Source organism: Geospiza fortis, unplaced genomic scaffold, assembly GCF_000277835.1.
Source record: "Geospiza fortis unplaced genomic scaffold, GeoFor_1.0 scaffold346, whole genome shotgun sequence".
Classification (NCBI taxonomy): domain Eukaryota; kingdom Metazoa; phylum Chordata; class Aves; order Passeriformes; family Thraupidae; genus Geospiza; species Geospiza fortis.
In genome coordinates, this window is record NW_005054361.1 from 3,221,173 (window position 1) to 3,237,332 (window position 16,160).

General features: G+C 38.1%; 1 protein-coding gene across 1 annotated transcript in view; it reads left to right on the forward strand.

Moving 5' to 3' along the window:
• CPNE4 (copine 4) overlaps nucleotides 1–16,160 on the forward strand; it is a 189,020-nt gene that overhangs the window by 6,031 nt on the left and 166,829 nt on the right. Inside the window, exon 2 of the mRNA XM_005423951.2 lies at nucleotides 3,166–3,353. Coding sequence (XP_005424008.1) covers nucleotides 3,166–3,353 — 188 coding nt within the window. The remainder of the gene's footprint in view (nucleotides 1–3,165; nucleotides 3,354–16,160) is intronic.

Genomic DNA, 16,160 nt, shown 5'->3' on the forward strand with positions numbered 1-16,160 from the left:
CTGTGTCCAGGCAAGTTTTGGATATCTCTAAACCTGAAGTCTCTACAAGTTCTCTGAGAAGCACGTTGCCGTGTTGAACCAAACTTGTAGTAAAAAATTTCCTTTTCTTTAATCAAAATTTCCTGAATTTCAGTCTGTGCCAGTTGCCTCTTGTCCTGTCACTGGTCACTACTGACAAGAATTTGGCTTCATGTTTCCCCATCACATCCTATGTGTCAGTAAGATCACTCTGAGCTGTGAATCTCTTTAAAAAGGTCAAAAGAGCACGTTAATTTCTAGTAAATGAGTTCTAAGTATGCCAGATATAGAACATGTTTGAGAGACTGGAGACAGAGACCTGTCTTCAAGGTTCTCACTCTTTCTTTGTAGCTGACACATTCTTTGGTGGGTTTTTTTTTTTTTGTTTGGTTTGGGGTTTTTTGTTTTGGTTTGGTGGGGTTTTTTTTGGTTGTTTTTTGGGTTGTCTTTGTAGCGTGGTATGTTTCAATTGCAGCATAGTGCAGTTTTAATTTTTTTTCCAGTTGGTACTGTTTTCTCGATGTTTCACCATGGAGAGGTGAAAACAGAAGGCCTGTCTTCGCTTCAGTCTAGCACTGGCTAAAAAGTTTGTGTGGGAAGCATATGATCCACCACTTTCCTGAGGAAATGAGAGAGAATGTATGCAATAATGAAATGAAAACTTTACAAATATGTGACCTATCACTTACTTTCTCTATGTGTTCTATTGCTTTCCTCTACTGAGCACAGCTCTTGTTTGCTGAATGAATATCAAAACTGTGTGGACATTGAAGGAAAACAAGGTTCTAATGAACTGAGAAAGGAAGAGTTTGTAGCAAAGAAAAATGAATAATTTTTTTTCTCCATCAATAATGTACCTAGTTAATTGACAAAAAGAAATCTTATGCAATCTAACTTCTCTATGTTTGTGCAAAACAAACCATTTTTAGCCACTTTCAGTGGGCTCAAAATCTATTTTCCAGGCCTCCAGCTTCCTGGTGATGTGACATCAGCACAACAGCCCAAGCTAGTGATTATATTAAAAGAAGAATATAATGAGACAAAAGAACAAGGCTGTGCCTTGATCTTTTCCATTGATAAATTTAGAACTTGCAAAAGCTGAAATAATAGTTGTAGTGATAAAAAGAAATATAATTTTTATACTTACCTGCTGTTCTGAAAAACCAATGTATAATTATTGTAGGAGGAAGAAAAATACATCTCTCCCCCTCACTCTGCTACTTTTTCCTCTTCTCTTCAGTGTTGAAATCATCCAGTTTAATTAAATCACCAGCCCATTTCTGCACAAAGGATGACATTTTATTAATGATGCATGATGTGTTTGAGACAGAATTAACCCAATTTTCAAATGGATTTCAATTTGGAAAGGGCAACATGTAAAAATGTCTTGTAAATGTGTGGGATGAGCTTGTTGAGCAGCTTTCTGCAGGAGATGGGATTACAAAATGATGAATAATTAGACAACAGCCTCTCCAGTCCCTGGCTTTATAACATAGCCCAATATCATTGCCTTTTCCATGTGTTGTTCAGTTTTGCCCATTTTCTCAGTTGTGTTACTTTCCTAGCAGTAAGTCCAAGGAACAGTAGTTTAGATGACAATATTTACAAGTAACTGGGAGGGGCTGAAGGTGACTGTTTTGATCTTAGGATGTCAGGCAGTATGTCTGTGGTGTGGCTCACATTTCAAATATGCCTGGAGAGCCTGAGGTTCAGAGAGTGGTTGGGGTCCACTCAGGCTCCCTTCGCTTATATCTGAATGGGGTAGTGACAGCAGGTCAATGTTCACACAGTAAGTTGTTGCATAGATTTGAAGAATTGTGAGTTGTTAACAAGCTTTTATCCCTTCTGCCAGGGGAGCAGACAATCTGCTTCATCAGTCACACTTACATTCCTGAAATTTGAATGAAACTCTATTGCCAACTCCCCATACTCTGAGTTGAGAAATATCTTCCTAATTCATAGGAAAACTGGATAGGTGTGGTTCTGTAGGTTTTGAGTTTATTTTTAACTTAGCAGATTTGGGGGAAAAACTTTCACTTCCCTTTCCATATCTCTGAAATGTAATTTTTATTACAGAACAATTCTCAAAAATCATTAACCTCTGAGAACAGGGTGTTGTGGAATAGGCAGTGAAAAGATTTGAAATCGACAGTTAAAATGTCTTGCTGATTAAATGGCAAGACAAATCTACCTGCTAGAAGTATGAGATTCCTTTTTTGTGGCTGTTATGTATGGGATAAAGTGATGAAGGCACTAATCCATGTATTAGGAAGCAAATTTTTAAAGGGTCAGGCTGTGAAGCTCAGAGCAAATGTGCCAATTAGAGTGTTCCTGTATTCTTTATTGATGCAGAAATGGTCATATAGGGATTTTTTGTGAGCTCTGTGTTAAAATATTTTTGTTGCTTCTGTTGAGAGAAATTCTTGAGCTACAAGATTGGTGGTGGTGTTCATAATGAAGTAAGGGTTGGAGGTCCCTGTTATTCCAGCTATCTGTGCTCATGTAACTCTGATTCCTGACCCAAAAGAGCACACACTCTACAACAACAAGTCGTGGCAGCATAAATATCCTGCCCTTCTGTACAGAACATCAATCTTGGCTACTTGCTTAGGAATGGAGGCAGGTAATCTGCTGCAGTAAGCGTGGAAACAGTGAAATGTATTTTGGCCATGATGAATATTTTCTGGCAATTTAAGATTCGTCTGAAAGGGGCCTTCTATGGCATTTATGCCAAAAGTTTATGCAAGAAGAAGTGCATACTCTTTAGAAGGAATAGAGGGGAATAAAAGCAGATTGGAAGAGTGCTGTACCAATTTAATTTACCCTTGTCAATGTGTTGTCCTAAGAAATACAGAATTACCATCCTGTCTGTCTAGCCTGTGGCTGGGGAAATGTGGCTCTGTAAGCAGGAGCAGAGCTGGAAGTCGAGGTCATAGTTCACTCCAGAGTTCAGAGGCATGGTGGAAAATATCGTTCTGAACTTGGCTTACTTATAAACACATGAGATGATTATTTATTTTTTTCTATGGGCATTCCTTTGATTTTATTCTTTCCCCTCATGCTCTGGTTCTCATTCACTGTTACTGTGTGGAAGGAGGGGCTGTGCCTTGTGTGCACCATCCTTAACAGACCTTTTCTCTCTTTCAGAACAAGGAATGAAGAAAATGAGCAACATCTATGAATCAGCAGCCAACACCCTGGGAATTTTTAACAGCCCATGCCTGACTAAAGTGGAGTTGCGAGTTGCATGCAAAGGCATATCTGACAGGGATGCCCTCTCTAAACCAGACCCTTGTGTCATCCTTAAAATGCAGTCACACGGCCAGTGGTTTGAGGTGAGTGTTTAATAAAATAAAATTGATTCTTCTGGCACATTAGGATGGCATAGACAAACTGCTGAGGCAAAATTGAAATAGCAAGAACAGTAAAGAGAAGCAGCAATTTGAAGCCTGTGGCAAAATCTTGCAAGAGCGAAGGGAGATTTTCCATTAACCCTAACACAGTTTGAATCAGAAACTTTGAACTTCTCTTTGGAATCTAGATTAAAAATCAAGATGAATTAAAAAAAAGCATCATAAAACTTTTCCCTTTAGGCCTTATTTTTTCATAAAAGCTATATAATACTGCAGATAATGATAGTGACCACAAGGCATTACAATATAAAGAGGAATACTGTGGAAGAGAGGATTTATCATTAACTGGCAAGGGATTTGGTGACAGTAGCTTGGTTTGCGGATTTTGAGCATTTTACAGTAGGATTCCTTGTTGCAGTCAGTAAAACGAATGCACTTGCCTATCAATTTGCCTTGTATTGCGGGTTGCATGTTTGATTAATCCTTCTTTGTGTTATTTTACCTGATCATGGAAATTATTTCTTTGATAACTGGAAGCATGGTGTCTTAAAGAAATTCAAAATGTAACTATAGAACATAGAATGGGATGTAATATTTTTAATGGCATCTTGTTTGTTATTTTTACTTAAAAATTATAGTTGAGTGTTTGTGGTTAATCAAGCTGAAAGGTGTGACTTTAAAAAGGGAATAGAAAGTATGTAAGTGAAAATTAGGAATTTATTAAATCCAGTTAATTTTGAGTGCATATTCATCCCTCTCTTTTCAAGAGTTTTAGCATTCAGCATAGGATTGTCTTATCTATGAAGAGATAAAAAATAATAATGGTGAGCATATGCAGAAAGCAAAATCTTAAATTCAGGAGTCTTTTAATTTAGCATTTTCAACCAAGTTTTTCAGACTTTGAGGAGTTTATCCCATTTATTCCAGTTGTTTTGACCTATGAAATGTTTACATTTCAGGCCAGCACAGTCTAGGAAATTTAAGAGGTTTTTGATGGTATTCTTCTTCTTTCCTTAGTTCGCTCTTGTAGAACCACTAGACATTATAGTCTGTTTTTCTACCACTATATCCCTGGTAGAAAACCAGACTATAAATAGAAATAAAGCTCTCACCATTGTTTTTAGTGCTACAAAATCAACAGTCTTCACGTAATTAAAATTCAGGGTGATAAAATAGCCTAAAAAAGAGTAATTTTAGCTCTCTGTGTAGAAAAAAATCATTTTGCTGCACTGTGTGTAATTACACCAATAGTAGAAATTATTCAAGAAATGGATTAAAGGTCAAAATAAATGAAATGGCCCTGTTTGGAAAGGACACAATGAAAACTTTCATGCTGTCTCCGTTTTCTGAATCACTTTGGCTGCATTTTCACACAGTTCGTCTCTGGCAGGATAAGTAGATTTAAACTATATATTCTGATGTAGTAATGGAGATTCCCTTTATTTGATGTGGTTTTTAATTTGTAAAGTGATTGTCTGAATAGAGTAAATCTTACAGAATAGATCTGCCCACTGATATGATTCTCATCTTATGTCAGTTGCTGCTACTGTCTAGTGAGAGTCAAGGCAATTCATTTTAGCATGAAAAAAAAAGTTTTTATTAGTTCATGTTCCTATCAGTGCTGCAAAGTGAATGCCACTCTACCATGATGAGTATTTTCTGGCCAGCACCTTCTTAAGAGAATTTTTAATTAAGTTCCTATTGCTGAACTAAATTGAGCAGAGTCACTCAGGTATAGCTGGAGACATAATTTGGCTGGATGAATCTTCTGCTGATGGCAATCAATGAGCCAGCAAGACCTGAAAAAACAGACAAAGTCATAATTAAATAGTAATAAAATCCAGCAAAGTGAGTATATTCAACATAGAAATTACTAAATGGCAAAGAAAGAAGTAGAACTGAGGAGTGTGGATTTAGTGCCTTCATAAATTATCTTGAATTTCCAGGTACCTTAAACCCCTTGGAGACCCAAAGGTGCTGTAGCAAGATGCAGTCTGACTGAAATGTACATACTGGTCACATACTCTGGTTGTGTGGAGGTTTTGTCAGCAAGGAGTAGCTGAATTGAAATGTCCAAAATACAGGTTTTGGTCTGTGTAGGCTGTGCTCTTGCACAGAAGTGCTTTTGAAATCCATGGAAAGTACTGAGGACTGGCTGCATGGCTGCTCTTGGGCCAGATGCAGCTGAAGCACATGGGCTTAGGCTGATGGGATTGCACTGTGCATGAAGTTAGAGATACTGGGATATAAGGGAATGGAATGTAATATTTTTAATAACATCTTGTTGGTTATTTTTACTTAAAAATTATAGTTGAGTGTTGGTGGCTAATCAAGCTGAAAGGTATGACTTTAAAATGAGAATATAAAGTATATAAGAGAAAATTAGGAATTTATTAAATCCAGTTAATTTTGAGTGCATATTCATCCCTCTCTTTTCAAGAGTTTTAGCATTCAGCATAGGATTGTCCTATCTACGAAGAGATAAAAAATAATAATGGTGAGCATATGCAGAAAGCCACTCTACAGGTGCAGACAATCCCTGAAAGTGAGTGATCTGTGCATATTCGTCTCTGGGAGAATTTTGATAAAATATGTCAGCCTGTTGCTGAGGAATTTTTTTTTCAGTTCTGCATTCTGTGTGTGCATATGTGTGTGTTTGTGTAAATTATGCCACCCACACATGTAAATATAGAATGAAAATGTGTTGATGCTCTTGGAGAGTGGGTAGGTGCCGTTTCCAGAGATTGGAAATGACGTCCAAGTATTATCTTAATTTTTTTTTAACTGTGGTTTTCTTGTTTTGTTTAGTTTTGGGGGGTTTTGTTTGCTTCCCAGACACAGAATTGGTGAGGTTGGAAGGGACCTCTAGGGGTCACATGGCCCATGTACTGCTCAGGTGGAGACACTTAGAGCCAGTTGCCCAGGACTGTGTGAGAAAGGTTTTGAATATCTCTAAGGAGGGGATTCTGCATTCTCCCCAGGCAACCTGTGCCAGTGCCTGGTTGCTGTCACAAGCAAAAATATGTTTCCTAATGTTCCTGTGTTTCAACTAGTGCACATTACCTCTGGTTCTGTCACTAGCCACCAGTAAAAAGAAGCCTGGCTCTGTTGTCTTTGGACCTTCTCTTTAGGTATTACATTGATAAGATGCCCCCTGAGTGCTTCAGGTGTGTCACCTACAAACTTGCTGAAGTTACAGTCTGCCCCACCATCCAGGTCATTAATGAAGATCTTAAACAGGATCCAGTAATGACCCCTGTGCCCCACTGCTAGTCTCTGGCATCCAAATAGAATTTGTCTCACTGATAACCAGCCTCTGAGCCTGGCCAGCTTTCAGTCCACCTCACTGTCTGCTCATCCATTCTCTGTAGCAACGGCTCCTCTATGAAGATCTTATGCAAGGCAGTGTCAAAGGCCTTACTGAAGTCCTGGTAGAAAACATCAGCTGCTCTTCCCTCATCTACCAAGGCAGGTAGATCTACTTCATCTCAAGCATGACTTTTTCTTGGTTGGCTACTCATGATGATTTTCTTATCCTTAATGTGCCTAGGATTAAATGCTGTACCTACTTCCTAGGAACTGAGGTGAAGTTGGTGGGCCTGTAGTTCCCTAGATAATTTGACGAGAGACACAAAACTCCTCAGTAGTGAAACCATGGGGAACTTGGACAAATACTCAAAGAATTCTTGGTGCTGTCCCTCATTCTGGTACAGATATGTTTGCTGTTTTTTTCTTCTTGTCTGGGTATATGTTTCTCTGTAAACAAACTGGCACACTCCCAAGTGTGCACACACACCTCCCCCCTACATTTCCCTGTATGTGCATGTTGGTGCTGTAAAGTGTAAAGCACTATCTCCCCCAAGCTAGAATGTAAATGATATGTTGTGTCTCCCTGGAAAATCAGCAGTTTACATGACAGGGTGTCAGGCGCCTAATTTATGTACAAACACAAATGGGATGTGGGGCTGCTAGGAAAGCGTTGAGAGCCGTTTATTTCTCAGCATCAGCTTCATACATGATTTTTTACATGCAAGATGCGAGCAGCTCGCAATCTAGGCAGCAAGCCAAAGAACTTTAATGTTACAACATACCAAATACTTATCTTAGCTGATTACACAGAGCAAAGGAATATTGACAGTGATTCTAACCAATCAACATAAGCAGACGTAGCTTGAGTTAAAACAATGCTTGCTTGTTCATTTATAGGAAGACAATGCATAAAACCCTATTCATAAAGTGAACCTTGCTTCTAGAAACTTTTTGCAACTAAGAAAGCTATTTCGAAACACTAGACATAGGTCTATTGTTCTATTCCTCACGTCTTCCTACAGCTTACATGATGCATCAGCAATATTCATAACTCTGCCGTAACTGAGGCCTGTCTTTTTTCCCACCAACTTAAAATCCTCTAACTTTATGGATTCCCACATTATGTGATACAGCATAATAAATTCTCCTGTGTTTATGTAGTAAAAGACAATTTGCTGATCCAGGGCTGAATTTTAGCTCTTTTGGCCATAATTTTAAGCAGGTGCACACCTGCAGGGTGCCCAAATGTTGTACTTAAACTGTTTGTTTAAGATAATTATTCAACGGCTGTTTTTCCGTCTTGGATGTGTTCAAGGAGTTTAAATACTGTACCGAGTTTCAGATGGTGAATGACTGAGGTACATGGTGGTAAATTCCTTTGCTCTAATGATTATTTTACCCACCTAGAGTGTGAATGTCCATGAGTAATAAATATTAACTGATAACTAATGCATTGCATTGGAGCCTTCAGGTGAGATGTGCTGGCACTGGCATTCTCATTAACTCCTTAATCATAAGGAAATGTCTTGGCCCTGTGCACAGATGATCTGCATGTGGCAAATACCCATAGCACATGTTATTTTGAAAGCTGAGTAAGTTGCAGAGCTGTGTCTGATCATACAAGATTTACATGAGATCAGGAGGTGTCACATAGCCTGACTTAGCCAGATGGAATGTGATGTCTGGAGCTATGAAAAGAGAAGAGGAGCTTAGGAAGACTAATAGTCATGTTTGGGAATCAGGGAGAGCTTCCTGTAGTTGTGGTCTTCTGGCTTTCAGCAGCAGGACAGTGTCTGCTCCCTTGTGGATTTGAACAGCCAGCTGGAGATTCTGTGTTTTACCCAAAGCTTTCATTAAACCTCACTAACTGCAGAGCAAATGAAGCAGCACCCAAAGACAACCTGAACTTGCTAAAATTCATCTTGATGGACTTGGGTGAAATCGTTAGAATGGATAAGTTTGTTTACTGAAATAGATTTTTTTTTTTTTACGTGTTCTCTGAAGTCACAATTTGTGGAAAACTTAGTGAGCTTTGATAAAAATGTGTTGATATTCTTAATATAAAAGTTATTCACTTGTAATTCAGCATGACATTTCAAGGATCAGCTTGGCAGGACTAAACAAACAAACCAGAGTTTTTTGTGTTTCCTCTTCCTTTCACATCAACCTGCACTTCCATCTGTATTTGCTTTTCCTCTTAGTCCTGCTCTCTCTTTTGTTTCATCTCTGAATTCCAGCATCCTTCTCCTTCCTCTGCCTTTTCACCTGCCTCAGCTCCCCATTTACATTCCCAGCACCTGCTGCCACATTTCCCTCCTCTCTGTATTGGAGACTGGGGGAAATTCCCTGCCCCTTCCTAGCCTGGGTGGAGGAACTGAAGAGAAGACCCTGAGGCAGACTTCAGCTCTTTGTTTCCATAGATACCCAAAAGTAGCTTTCATGTTATCCATCTGTGGCTGTTACAGCCCACTGCAGAAGCCAACAAGCCATGAAATAGGGGAGTCTGTGGGATGATATATTCCATGACTCTACCAAACTGTTCTGAAATGAACACAAAAATACTGTGAAGAGGCAAAAATCCCCACACACGAAAAAATACATCCTTTTTAGTTCATTTTGATGAACAGGTAATAGATGAAGCATTTGGATGGAACTGGAAGTTTCAATGATCAGAAAGAAGAACTACCACCAGCAGTCATACAGAATGAGGCTTGAGACTGTCTAACCCCATCGTGCATCTAGTTGCTAGCTGGTGATGGTGAGGAAATATGGGATCAGAGAAATATAGGAGTGTCTTTCCACCTTGTTGTTTCAGCTCTCAGTGATCTGCAGCTCAGGGAGTTCTTAAACAGGAGTTTATGCCTTTGTAATTGTAAAAAAATGTTGGTAGAATAACTTCCATAACTTAGTTCAAATAATTTTAAAAGTTTTGTATATAAAAGATAACATTTTAGGATATCCTGGGACATAAGTGTTCAGCAGCTTAACTGGGGGTTGAATAAAGTAATATTACTTGTATTTTTTTAATTTAGCTCTTGCTGATTATTTTTAAATTCATTTCTCCTGTATTAAAGGAGATGCTGAGAAAATCCCTGTTCATTTTCTCAATGCCATTTGGGATTTTATTCTTCTGATTTGTCCATGTCTGTATAAAAAGGCATCCTTTATTTTGAAGATTTAGCATACCTAACCTGTCACAAAGCATGGATTTGTTTGGGTAGTTATTTGAACAATGTTTATTTCAGAGCATTGCAGAGATGCAATGCAGTGTTGCATTTCCACAGTGATTTCTGAGCAGTGATTTGGGATTTATTCTCTGCTTTAAAGAACTGCAAGGCTTCACAGTGGACTGGCTTATTGGAAGTTTGATGGGTTTGGGTTGTTTTTTTTAAACAATTCTCTAGTCAATGCTAGAGCAGATTCTAGATACTATCTTTCTGATTTCACTCTTAAGATTTCAACTTGGTGAAGAAACATCCTGTATGAAATTAATTTTAAGTAATGGCATTACAGTAAGATGAACATACCATCTTAGGAAGATTTTGCTCTGACAAAGAAAGGAACTTAGAATGTTCTGATTAAATATTTTATATCAGATTGTGCCAAATTTGATGGCAAAGAGATGAATAGAGGTTATGAAATTAGCTCTTCTCTTTGTGAAGAAGCTTCTGATTCATTTGCAGATTTGGGAGTTTTTCTTTCTGGATGTAGAAGAGGGCTGATAATTGGAAATGCTGCCTGTGAGTTCTCTGGCCAAAGCTTAGATCAAATGAAATACTATATCTATTGTAAAATTTGATTTAATTAAATACTATATCTAGTGTAAAATTGGATTCATGCAGATCATGGTTGATGAAAACCAATGGGGAAGAATTGAGTCTTTAATTGAAATGATCAAGACTTTGATCAGGAAATAAAGGCAATGGGATTTTTTCTAATTAAGCCACAAGGTGGCCAAGGTCCTACCTTTCCTGACTCAGGGCTGGCAGTCAAGTTGATTGACCCCTCCTGCCCAGATCATTCAGGCCTTCAGAGCACTTGGTCTTGTTTGAGCACAGGTCTATGCCCTGCACAACTTGCAGGTGATGATCTGAGTGCAGCTTTTGATTAGTAAACTTTGGACCTGGGAAGAAATGAGAGCAGTCCTGCTGCATTCACTTCCCAAGGGATGTTCCTAGAAGAGGATGCCTAAGAGTTTTTTAGGTGCCATTCAACTTACCTTGTTTTCACTCATCACTCTGAAAGCTGTGATTTTATTTACATCATAGCACTGTGCCTGTGTATATGCTTTTATGGTTTATTTCATCCTCATAATTCAATATCATACCTTTCTTTCTCCTCTTTCATCAAGTCTCTGTTGATGCTAATGAATGTTTCTTTACTCAAAACAATTTGGTAACCTCTGTTGCTGCCAAGATTTGCTTTTAGCTTCTGCTTTCTGCTCCTGGTATACTTCCTTGAAGTCTTTTTGTATGGTGTGACTGTCAAAGACAGCTCATCTTTTTCAAGCACCATTGGAAGTCTGTGGGGTCAGGCTGCAGGCTAATTGAATGTTTTATCTTGGTCCTTTCTCAACCTGAATCCATCTAATCGGCTATCTTCCTTTCCAAGCCTTAATATTTTGGAGGCACACTTTCTTCCAAGGGTTTGCCTGCTGAAGACCTCCTGTCAACTTTTTCTGGAAAAAGAAAAGTTTTCCACATGGAGGGAATCTACTATGCAGTTTTTCTCCATGTCCAAGCGAGCATCATTCAAAATACACTGTTCAGCCCCTGATACACTTAGTACATTTTTACAAATATATATGAGTAAGCTCAAAATCTGGAATTGAAATTAGAACTGTAATTAATATTAACCTTCTTGTTAAAAAGAAAGAGAACTCTCTCCCAGGTCTTTCCAAACTACTTATACAAAATTGGAAGTCTGAAAACTAAAGGCTGTAACTTTCTTGTGTTGGCAAACATTTGATAAGAAGCTGTTACTGGGAACTGTTTTCCTCCTGTGCCTAGTTCAGAAATATGAACATCATTAGGTTTGATGATCTTTTTAGACCCCAGGTAGTAATGTGTCTATTTATTTTAAATCCATTTTATAATAACTCCCTCTTTTTTTTATCTCATCCATCAGTGCTGCTTTTTTTTGAGCCTCCTCCTTGCCTCAGCATTTAAAGACAGCCACAGTGCTTTTTTTCTTGTCTTTTTTAATCAGCTAGTCTTTCAGCTTGAACTCATTTGAATCAGACAGATTGTCTCAACTGAAAACAAATAATGTCATGTTGAGTCAATATAGATGAAATATCATATTATTCCACTAGCTCAAACATAATTTTCTGCCTCTGTAGTGCAGTTTGTGAAATGTAATGCATGTGCAAAGGAGAGAAAGTAGATTTCTTTGTTCTTATTGAGAGTGGTCATATTTGGGCTGGATAATTCCTCTCTACCAGAGCTGGAAGCTGACTTCTCTCTTCAACTAAACCTCTTCAGGTCCCCTGTCTTCAAGCTACAGAGAGTCAAGAATTATTTTCTCATAGTTTAAATTGAGTAAAACCAAGTGTACTCCTGCGAAGTCAGGAGAGAGTGCTTGTGTATGAGAGGTGGTAAAAGCTACGTGGTCTCTCCCTGAACCTGTGGCCTGGAGCATCCTCTCCCAAGAAGATCTTCCTTTGGGGCTAATTTCCAGGAGCCCTCTGCCTGGTAAATCAGACCCTAGGAGAGGCATGGAAATGAAATGTGGGATCATGTAGTGATTTTTCTATGTTAGGAAATAGCTACATGCTTAAAAATCAGTTCGATACTGCACTAGCTTAGAGGGAAATCTGAATGACCCATACTTGTCTACATCCTATTTCAATGTCCAGAGGATCAGGGATTATGGAAATGTTTGGGGAGCTCTGTTCCTTCCTGGTGTACAATTTATTTGTAGCCATTCCTGCAGCAGATGTCTTCAGCCAGAGTGTGTCTGTGTTTGCAGGTAGCACTGTGCCCTTGCCCTGCCTTTTGTACCTGTGGAGGAACAGGGCTGGATGCTCAGATTTCTCTATGGCTTTGCAAACCTTTGTGTATTGTTGCTGGTAGAAACATTTTGAGTGGTTTTAAGTTACTTGAAAATTTTGCCTTCATCTTAACTTTTGAGTAATTGGATTGCAGGCATGAAATACTAAGAGAGAACTGAAAGGACTTCTCATCTGTTCTTGTATTAATGACATTTAAAATGTGGAAATACTATGGCCAATGAAATATTTTACTCTACATTAATAAAAGCACTTTTTTGCCTCATTAACAGGGGAGCTGTTAATGAGGTAAAAAATTATTTCCTCTTCCCATGCAGTTTTAGATATTTCTTTGCTTTTAATGTACTTTCATCAATGTTTCTAATCATCCTAAGATGTTCTTGTAAATACTGCCTTTAGCCATGCTGTCTATTTGATGGTTCTTAATTCATGCTTCATTAACTTTTCACAACTTTTTCTCAGGACAGTTTTCCATAAAAGCTGTGACTCACACAGTGTTCTCAGTCATATATATATATATATTTATACACACTATATATATATACACACACTAATATATATATACGCACTATATATATATACACACATATATATATACATGCAGTCAGACATATACACATATGCAATAAAATGAGATTTTTCTAATATTTACTCTTTTTTAAACCACATCAGGCCTTATAGTTTTGTTGTATGAATAGGGTAAGAAAAAAAAAAGAAAACAAGAGACCATTAAAAATGCTTTCAAAATTATCTAGGGAAGATATCAGGAAAAAAGAAGATTTTTCAGTGTTCCCACTCCTTCTTAATCCTGAATAACTGGTTTGGTAGGAATATATACAGGAGGAATTCTATACTGTCAGCAGCTCTACATTAAAAAAAAATTATTTTGCTCTCTTCCCGTGCAGTTTAATTGTCTATCAGATATGTAGTATTTTAAACTTGGATGGAGAGTCTAAAGCTGCTTTTATCATGGGCAGGCAGATGCGCATTTCAGATCACATCAGTAATATGCCTTCCTCTCGTGAGCTATTTTTTACAGATACACAAACTTCACACATCTCCAGGACAGATTTTAAGCCTGGTTTGACAGATTGTGTTAAACCTACAGTAAACAGAAATCTTTGGAGCTGCTTTGTAAGTAGATAATTCACTTGATTGATTCAGTACACTGATTCTTAACCTGTAACATCAGAATGGAACTGAGAAATTGTCACCAGCGTGAGCCTCTTCTGTGCTTGCTCTGAGGGGTTTTAGGGTCTAACACAAATTGTCTCCTGAAGGAAAAGAGTACTTATGGAATTCTGAGAATAAGTGATTTAGAAAAACAGTCTGAACTACTGCAAATGTATTTTGAGAAGATTTCTATTCAAATATTGATTGACCAGGGATATTAAGTTCATTTAGCTGGTTTGGCTTAAAACCATTACATAATAAGGGAATGTGCTGTTGACACAAAGTGATGGAGTTCAAGTTTATGCAAAGGAAAGTAAAAGCAATTTCCCTGGAAACTAGAACTGCTGTTTTCCATATTCCCTCATGTTTGGTACTAGCTTAAAAATATAACGTACCAGTTATGTTGTAACCAGGCTAGAATACAGACTTCCTGAAATCTGAATTGTTAACAGATATTCCAGGATTTGATTTTTTTCTTCATCCCCTTGAGAAATTTACAATTTTGCCTGTAAAAACAGGTAATCAGAGGGCTTGGAGTTGCTGCTACCACCACCATGCCACTGCTGCTGACAGCAAAGTGATATTGTACCAATCCTGGCTCTACAAAGGTGCTCATCTGAGAAGAAAATTTTAGGGCACTTTGGATAATCCATTTAAAGTCCATAGTATTTGAGTGTGGATTGTGTTGGTGATCTGTATAAATTTATCTGCCTTTTGTTCAAAATGTCAGACTTAAAGATGGCAGAGTAAAAATACCTGACAAGCCAGTTCTTGGGTTGAACAGTTCAACCAGAACTCTCTCAAATGACTTACATGTTCTTCTCCTCTAGAAGAACAAGTAAGTCATTGGAACTGGAATCATTGCCATAGCTCCCTATGAATAATTTTTGTGTTCAAAAGGCTTACAGGCCTACAATATATTGTTCAGCTACTTTTTAGTTTGAAATTCATAAAATGTTAACTGCAACTATCTGAGGTGAATGTCATAATTTTGTGAGGTACTCAGGTTTATTACACATCACCAACCTCCAATGTTGTGCTTTTGAAGCAGAAAACTGTCCATTGTGGTAATCTGGATTTGTCATGATAAACTTGATCAGTAGGATGTGAGGGTTTTTTTTTCAAGTCAATTTCAATTTTTAAATAAGTCAATAAAAATACGAGTTTTGAGGATTTTGTTTTTCAACTGTTTGGAAAAACTCATCACCTAGCTATGACACCAGCTGGCTTGTGTATGACATTGGTGTAGAACCAGCTGCTAGTGCAGAACCAAGTGATGCGCTACATGCCTTCTATATGCCTCCTCAGAGAAACATTGAGTTGATCATTGTATCTTGTTGTATTTAACTTTAAATGCTTTTTGAGCGCTGATTAGTCTGCTGTTGCCTTGTAAGTGGGGTAAAGTTAAAAGCTTATGCTGTATCACTGCCAAATGAACTGGACTAGCTTCAGCAGCCTTACTCCCATGGCTGCCCTTCAGGTTCCACATGGATGCAGGAACTGTTTTTACTGACAGCAACATTTGCTGCTTTAAAACTGTATTTGCACTTCTCCAGCTTAGATTGGGCTTTTCAGCTGCCATGTATGTGTCTTCCCTATTCTGCACAGGAATATACAAGACAAATTCCCATGCCTTTCTTTCTCTGTTTGAAGTCATTGGCATTATGTTCATTGTCATCCAATGTTTCAGTACTCTTTTTACAGTCCCATGTGTGCCTAATTTTGTTGAAGACCCTGTGCTTGCCTGCTTGCTTCCTTGATTCTTTAATTTAAGTACCAAAGTAGATCCTTGACCATCTTTATATTAGTCTTACTCCTCTTAATAAAAAAACTGTCATTGAACATCCTGAGTTGGAAGGAACCAACAAAGATCATCAAGTCCATCTCCTGGCCCTGCACAGAACCATCCCCAAGAGTCACACCCTGTGCTTGAGAGCATTGTCCAAATGCTTCTTGAGCTCTGTCAGGCTGGTGCTGGGACCACTTCCCTGGGGAGACTTGCAGTACCCAACCACCCCTTGAGGTAAAAAAGCTTTTCCTGATACCAGCCTAAACCTCCCTGGACTCAGCTTCATGCTATTTGGTAAGGGATGTCCATTCTTTCTTCCTTAGTTTAGTGAGACTTACTTGGGTTTCTGCCATATTTAGCCTTACAGCTCCACAGTGTTATCATGTCCAAAATATTATAGACAAATTTTCCTTTTTCATATATATAATTCCTGTTCTCCCTGGGAATTTATTGAGATTCTCTAATAATATTGGAAACTGTTGTTGATAACTAACTGTGTGGTGGAGAG